The sequence below is a fragment of the Colletotrichum destructivum genome, chromosome 3 (genome assembly GCF_034447905.1).
Source record: "Colletotrichum destructivum chromosome 3, complete sequence".
NCBI classification, from domain to species: Eukaryota; Fungi; Ascomycota; class Sordariomycetes; order Glomerellales; family Glomerellaceae; genus Colletotrichum; species Colletotrichum destructivum.
In genome coordinates, this window is record NC_085898.1 from 3,691,436 (window position 1) to 3,698,804 (window position 7,369).

General features: G+C 55.1%; 4 protein-coding genes across 4 annotated transcripts; all 4 read right to left on the minus strand.

The window, feature by feature from the left end:
- Positions 1–858: 858 nt before the first annotated feature.
- CDEST_05212 (uncharacterized protein) lies at positions 859–3,659 on the minus strand. The gene is made up of 2 exons (XM_062921371.1): positions 2,468–3,659; positions 859–2,393 (listed from the first exon to the last, which is right to left on the minus strand). The coding sequence occupies exons 1-2, from the start codon at positions 2,952–2,954 to the stop codon at positions 1,510–1,512; spliced, it is 1,371 nt and encodes a 456-aa protein (XP_062777422.1). The 5' UTR covers positions 2,955–3,659; the 3' UTR covers positions 859–1,509.
- A 1-nt stretch (position 3,660) lies between these two features.
- Positions 3,661–4,436, minus strand: CDEST_05213 (uncharacterized protein). Its single transcript, XM_062921372.1, has one exon. It carries the CDS (start codon positions 4,088–4,090, stop codon positions 3,812–3,814), a length of 279 nt encoding a protein of 92 aa, XP_062777423.1. The 5' UTR covers positions 4,091–4,436; the 3' UTR covers positions 3,661–3,811.
- A 680-nt stretch (positions 4,437–5,116) lies between these two features.
- Positions 5,117–5,764, minus strand: CDEST_05214 (uncharacterized protein; the record flags this gene model as incomplete). The annotated part of the gene is given in 3 exon segments (XM_062921373.1): positions 5,117–5,534; positions 5,589–5,677; positions 5,693–5,764. The coding sequence occupies 3 exon segments, from the start codon at positions 5,762–5,764 to the stop codon at positions 5,117–5,119; spliced, it is 579 nt and encodes a 192-aa protein (XP_062777424.1).
- Positions 5,765–5,851: 87 nt separating this feature from the next.
- CDEST_05215 (uncharacterized protein) lies at positions 5,852–6,205 on the minus strand (the record flags this gene model as incomplete). Its single annotated transcript, XM_062921374.1, has 2 exons — positions 5,852–5,975; positions 5,997–6,205. The coding sequence occupies 2 exons, from the start codon at positions 6,203–6,205 to the stop codon at positions 5,852–5,854; spliced, it is 333 nt and encodes a 110-aa protein (XP_062777425.1).
- Positions 6,206–7,369: the final 1,164 nt, after the last annotated feature.

A 7,369-nucleotide genomic window follows, 5' to 3' on the forward strand; every position in this document is an offset into this window, starting at 1 on the left:
CCAAAGAGTAGAACCGGCGGCTGCGTAGGTTTCATCCCGCTCGCAGAGCTGTCCACGTACGGAGGTGAGAGATCCAGATCCCCACCCTCCTCCCCCCCAACTCTGAGGATTTCCAAGAGCTCCAGCAGTCTAGGCCACTCTCGTCCCTGACGATCCTCGCGCGTCGCCGACCGCCCCCCAGTCCCTGACGATCTCTCCCTCTTTTTATCATCCCATCCCAAGTAGACCGGCGACGGCGCGTCCGCGCGTCCGCGATGCCGGATCGCGGGGCAGTGTAGCCGGTTCACTGACGTTTGACGACCAGCGCCTGACAAACCGATAGCACCGAAGATCGCAATTCGACTTTCGCAGTCCAGATGCGCATAGACTCCCAGCTGATGCGCTAAACAATAACGTCGACAACCCGACGCTTGGGCTTTCCCGTCCGTCCGCCGTCGTCTCCAGGTGGTCCCGAGCGGCATCCAAGGTGTGGAGGACACCATGTGCGTTATGTCTGTTCACCAGCCTCGGTGCTGGGGCCAACCTGGCCAGGCCTACCGAACTAAGCCCAAGCTTTTCCCACGTGGCGTTGGGGACTGAGATATCGTATCCAGGTGCTGTGAGGCCACATCGGAACTGATTGGATGAGCTTACTCTCTATCTCCCTTCCCCTCTCACATGCCATCCCTTCCTCCCAGGGCGGCTGCTTGTCTCGTTTTACGCCAAATCATGTCTCGCTCGCATCACGCCGCCTCGATAGAGTGAGACTCTCGTGCTTTGTGGATAGATGCGTACAACGTCACCCCGACGAAAGGGACAAGGAGACCAGAAATTACCTTTTTTGAGTGATGTTTGTGAGCTTGTTTTGATTCTGCTTATGTTGTCAATGTTGTCAATTCTCGTCTAATGTCGGGCCGAACACCCCAATCAGGCAGGGTTCGTCTTAATATTTGAGACAAGTCTCGACAGTCGGACCAAAAGGCTAGATACATTGACATCATCAGGGAGCCAGAGTGCCCATTCCGCTGGCCATATCGCGTCCCCACCTGATTTGCTAGAATAGTATGAGAAATAGGAAAATATCTATGGGGAGATCCGGTATAAGTTGTGGTCGTGATATGGTCATCAAATAAAAAGTAACGAAGGGGAAAATGTGTAAAAGTCCATCCTGGATCCGATTGCGAGCCTAATCCAGTCCTGTTGATGATGCTGTGATGTCTCGGCGTTGCTGAGGTCCAGCGGCAGCAACGTCGAATGATTCCGTTCCCCTCCAATTGGTGGTTTTCTTTTATCCCTCGTTCTGAATTGTTGTGTTGGCAGAAAAAGATTACTGAAAAGAGGTTTCGTGATGTGTGTGTGTGTGTGTGTTGGTATTAATGAATAAATAAAAAAGCCAAAATAACAGGCATTTGCCGTTAAACGCCGCGGTATTTGTACGAAAAGTCTGGTGTTGATAATTCCATCACAAGGCCGCGGACGGTTGACGTGAGAAAGAAACGAATCGGAAATGCCGCAGCACCGCTGCCGTTTTTAAACTGCGACGGCGGAGCTCTTTGTTGACCAGAGACTCTTCTTCGTCAGCTTAGAACCGGCAAGCTTCGATAAGCGCTTTCCGGACTTATTCGATGAAACAACTCGGGCGGGCGTAGCGGTCACTATCTCGACCGTGACGGCCTTGTTGATGGCGTCATTGGAGATCTGAGGCGGGCCAGTATGGCGTCGGAAGTCTTCAAACGGTGGAACGTCATGGATGCTGGTCGGCTTGTCCGTGTGTGAGTCGATCTTCTCTAATTCAGTGAAGCGGGTGACTTTGGGCTTTGAGGTGTTTGTGCGATCTCTCTGTTTCATCGCCGAAGGTGCGATAGCGGCGGCAGAAGCCGGCGGCGGAGCGTATGTGTAGGACCCGCCCTCTTCTTCTTCCTCGACAGATTCGTAGACTGGTTCGGGCGTCACGCATGCCGCTGGTGTGGTGGCAGCGGAGGATCTGCCAGACATGGGGGCCGAGAAAGGGGCGTTGGGGTTGATGTTGAAGTTGAAGGACGAGAGGCCTGATGAAGAGCGGACGCTGGCCATCGAGGCGGCCGAGGAAGCGACTGTGTTCTGCTGGGCCAACATGGAGTTGCCGAATTGCATCGGTGGGAGGGCATTCATGGCCGGAATGGCGTTAAAGCCGCGCATTGACAGTGGCGGCTTGGCCCTGTCTGTTGAGGTTGTTGATGACTTTTCGGTCTTGGGCGAACCGTCCCCTCGCTCGGAGGCATCTGATGCCCGACGAGAGCTCGGGTGAAGTCGATGAGTATGGGCAACAGCAGCAGGGGTTTGGTGAGCAGACGGCATTGCTTGGTGACGAGTGGGCTTCATCTCCAGGTCCTCCTGCGAGCTGGTCGAACGGCTAGAACTCGTGGAGGGGAATTCTGTTGCAGCGTGTTAGTCGTTTGCTGCCGTTGCTGCTGCTAAGCTGACGATGCGATGGTATAGATCAGCTTACCCTTAGCCGAAGAGGGGCTGTTACGTCCCGAGCCCCATGATCGATCCACCTCCTTGCCCTTGAGCGAGATGCGGCTGCCATCAGGGACGGAGTATATAGAACTCTTATTACGTTCCTGCCAGTAGGGCGCCGGTGGCGGAACACCGCTGTAGCTGTAAGCCCTGGGCAAGCTACCCATCGGGCTGGCGTTGACGGAAGGATAGGTGACGTGGGAAAGGCTGCTGGAAACGCGAGGAAGGCCGGCTGGCCCGGGCATTTTTGTCAGCCCGCTGGCAGCCATGGCACTCCGCCGTCGATTTTGTTCCAGGATCTTGGGTCGGTCCTCATGCTTGAAGGCCGATGGTGCTCCGGAAAGGGCGTCGATGGCTGCATGAGTAGGAACATGTCGGTAAGGTTGCTTTGGAGGTTCTGCCGTCTTTTCTGCCTGTTTCTGCTTGTGTTCCTTGGCCTGTTGCCTGGACCTCTTGAGGAGGGAGAAGACAGACATAATCGTGAGTTTGGTGGGGAGAGGGCAATGGTGCTTTGTGAGGGGAGGCGATGGAGACACGAATGAGCACACACACAACTGCCCAATTAGCCCTACAAGAAAAGTGCTTCGTTGCCTGGGTGAGGAATAGCAAGTTCGTGAACAACTCGACGTAGCGGGGGAGAAGGTGATGATGGGAGCAACAGCTGGAGGTGCACTGTTGTTGTTCGACGGATGGGATGTCGTATATAAGTCGAGCCCGGGCAACCGGTCTGGGCTATAATCAGACGGCACAGGTGAAACTCGGGCGATACCACAGACGAATCCCCAGCTCGGATGGCTCCGTGTCCTGGAAAAATGGGCAATGTGTCGGCTTGGCGAAGACCGTTCGTTCACTGGCAGCTTTGGTTACGAGCGATGGCTCGTGCTGCCTCTTTGACAGGTGGGCGGAAACGGCGTCGTTGGTGGGCCGAAGTGCGATGACGGGAGAATGTTCAACACGGGTGACGGGATGGGCGAGAACCGCAGTCAATAGAATTCTGAGCAGCTTTATAGAATGGATATTGCCCGGGGAGAGAGGAGCCAACAAGAGATAGAGGGAGGTGGAGAGAGAGAGTGAGATAGAGAGAGAGAGCAGAAGTCTGACTAGAGAGGGGGACGATGAGCGAGAGTTGGAGGGAACTCCAAGTAGCCCAGAACAGAAGTTGGGTTCGGGTGCCCTGGTTCCTTTTAACAGGCGTGGCGGAGGTGTGTGTGTCCTGGGGTTCGACATGGGATATGCATGGGGGGTGGTGGCAGACGGAGATGGGATGGGTGCATGGGAGGACGTGGATTGGGACATTTCCCAGGCGGGGGAGCCCAGACGACGTGCAGGTCAGTCACTCGGTTTTCTCTGCAGCTCCTGGCTCCCGAGGGTACAAGTGTGTCCTTTCTTGGCAACCACGGCGAGTCCAGCCTTCAAGACGAACCCAATTAAGGTCGTAGAGAGATGGTGCCGCCGTCCGTCCCGCTTCTTGGTCCGTCGGCGAATGCGTGTGATGGTGCCGCCGCGTTGCCGTCAAGGGGATTATTGGAGAGGTTTCGTTCGGCCAGATATCGATACCCCTGAGTCGCACGGTCAGATGCAAGGCGTCGAGGCCGACGCTGACGGCGGCCATCGACGACTTGCCTCGAAGGGGAGACGGAAGGGGGGGGGTCGAGACGAGACCAGACGCGAATGAGCCAACGAGACGCTTGCTACTGTAGTCTGAAGCTTCGGACAGCTATGGCTTCGACGCTTGTCGCCGGACTCTGGAGGCAGTGCCGGTATGTAGTGTATGAGGCTTTGGACAGACTCGGTCCTCGGTTGCGTTGATGACGACCACATTGGATGTCATTCTCGCTTCGGTTCAGTTCGTATTAGGGCCGAAGAAAGAACAGCACAGCACCGCTGTTTTTCCAGCACGGCACAACAAGTGACAGGTGCAGCGGTTCAAGCAGCGACTCGTCGCCCGGTAAGACGTTGGCGGCTTTGCCTTCCTACTCCTTGACCTGGCTTGGCTGGAGAGCGCGCCTCTCGTTGTTCGCCCTCCAGGCTTCTTTTGCTGGATCAAACGGCCCTCGTATTCAGGCCAAAGTAGCGGTACCCGGCTGCAGGGATGAGCCAGCGACAACACCGAGCGTTACGGTCCCGGTTCCAAGAGAAAAGCCTTTGGCTGGAATTCGATAGCGTGGGTGGAAGACAAGCCGCTAGAGGACGCCCAGGTACCCAGTACCAGTCAGGGGGGAGGGCGTTGCTGTCAGCGCTGGCCCCTTTCGCCTTTGGGTTGGGTTGAGGTGGTCCGCAGGAATGGAATGGTGTGCAGGACCCAGCCCAGCCGCGCTGGACAGGGGCCAGTCGAACTAAAATCGTTGGTCGGCTTCAGGGGAATCGGGGCCGTTGATGGACGATGCAGATGAAAGATGAATTGGCGAATTGTTGATGGTGTGCCAACACGCCCCTCCCACCCCCCACTCCTCTCTCATTCTTTCTCCCGTCCTTCCATAACCACCATCGTCGACCCTCGTTGCCGTCGGCTACGCTACGTTCAGTAAGACCTAGCGGTCATCCTTCTGGCGTTTTGTCAACGGGCTTTTTGTTCTCAGAGCCAACCACGGCAACGGGCGAAGGGGGGGAACAGAGTAGCTAGGTGCTACCGCATGGTCTATCTTTGGGTCTCCATCGTATGCTGTTTAACGTTGTTGTTCGTTGACGCCACTCGGCATCTCCTCCCCATTACATCAACGACAATGGTTTTGACTGTGTCACCAAACTTATAGCTTTGAACCAAGACAACCATGGATTGGATTCGATGGTGTGGGGGCATCGGTTGATGTTCTTCTTTTCTTGAATCTTGACGAGGCCGCGGCGTCCGAAAGAGGACAGCGCGATGTTCAGTATCCGTATCAACGACGTTTTGTAGGGTAAGGGCCCCGGGCTCCGCACCGTATGAAGCAAGAAAGGCCCACCACGCCGTATGTTGGTTCGTTTCTGCTAGCTTTGCAAACGGGAGCGGGCGGGATATGGCCGGATGTATTTGGACGACGGCGGTTTGCTGGTTTCCTTGCTTTTCTGTGGGTATCCTTGAGGTGTTTCGGCGGCACAGTATTTATCTATCCTAGCCTGTATGTACAAACAGGTATGTAAGATTGTGCCCCTGTTCGAAGCTCCTGCTCGTGCAAGTGCAAGTGGACGTGAACGTCCCGACGACCATTGCAAGGTCGGGCTGTTGTTAGCACACTTTTACTTGCAGGGGTCGTGTGAGACACATGGTGCGGGAAAAGAAGGCTGACGGCCGGATGACGGGCGCCATCTGCCGCTGGGAACAGGAAAGCAAGTTGTCCGTAGGCCCCTTATCGGTGTATCAAGGCAACGGAACGAGGGACTCTGATGAGAAAAATTAGGAAAGGGATAGGTTGTCGAACGGCAACCTTCCTCCCATCCATATGGTGCCATGGTCCTTCTCCATGGATTTGTTAACGTCTGTCTGTACCGGCCTAGTCTTTTGCTCCTCCAGTTCGTATCTTAAGGATCATGCAACTTACTTTGTAGGTACCTGCTGAACAGTCGGAACCCTGCAAAAACCTCGAGGACGGCTCTGGTTCATTAATAGGCTCACTGATTTCCCACCCTCAGTAAGCATACTTGTAGGTGGCCCGGCCTGGCAGTTCCCGTCTGTTCGTCCATCGAACGCATCGATACCTCCTCGAGCAAGGTAAAACTTGCTCAGGCGAAATGTACAACTCATATTCATAGCGAGGACGAGATTACTTCATCCTCTCCGTGTATTCTGAGCCTAGTTGAGCTCGAGGCTTTCATGATCCAGTCTCTGAAGGCCGGAGCCCAGTCACTCGGTTCCCAGTGCCAAACAGACGGTCCAACTTGTCTTGAGCATGCTATCATGTAGCTGTCATCTACACACGTCTCGGTACGTACAATCACGAAGCGAGCGTCACGCAAACCCCTTTAAACAGCCTCAAGTCTCCCGAGATTGTCTCGTTGCACTCGATCGGGATGAGCCAATATTATCCAGACCACATTTCGGGCGGGCCCATTCATTCTATCTGCCTACTCAGCTACTGCATCCTGGTGCCTGCGGCACACACAGCTTGTTTGCCGCAATCGGTAGGACACTTGCCCACACCGCACACACCGCACACGCAATAAAACCCCCGACCTTCGTGCTTTATCTGTATTGACTGCGTTCCGACGCACATGCGGTGCTTGCATGTTGATACCTTGCTCGACCCAGTCGCTTGGTCCGAAAGAGGACAACAAGCTGGACTGGGGGCCTGGGCCCAGCCGCCTGAATTCGACAGTGTCAGGGCTGACTACAGGGCAATATCTTGGATAGGGAAAGCTCTGACAGCTTAGTTATCTCGACCCTGGCAGTCCGGTCCTGGGAATATTGATTTCGTCGTGGATGTTGGAAGCCACATCATGGGCGTCCCGCGCTGAATCTGAATGGTAACGAGAGCTGTTATCTCAGTCATTTTTGGGGGTTAGGGCTAAAAAAAAAAAGTCACTATGCAGACTACCGTTGCATCGTTGGCGCCGGTCACTTCTTTGCTTTTCCCTTATCTCTACGATCCCTGCAGGCCACGATGGCGCCTTGCTCCAATGAAAAAAGCCACGGCTCAGTGCCAGCTTTGTGACTTTCAGCTGTGGTCGGGTCCCCCAAGCCCGACGTACCAGGGCTGGCGTTCTGGGCACGTCTTGTCCTCATGTTGCAGGTTTGCTCGCCTTGTGATTATGGTACGGGTGATCCCGAACGAAGCTGTTGGCGATAAGTCATGTTTGTGCACTACCAGGGACCTGGCTTTCGAGAGACGACTCTTGTGTCAAACAGCCGTACATCTTGGCAACACCTGAATCCTCGGTCTGGCGTTGATGGGCTTGCTGCAAGGCTGGGCTGGCA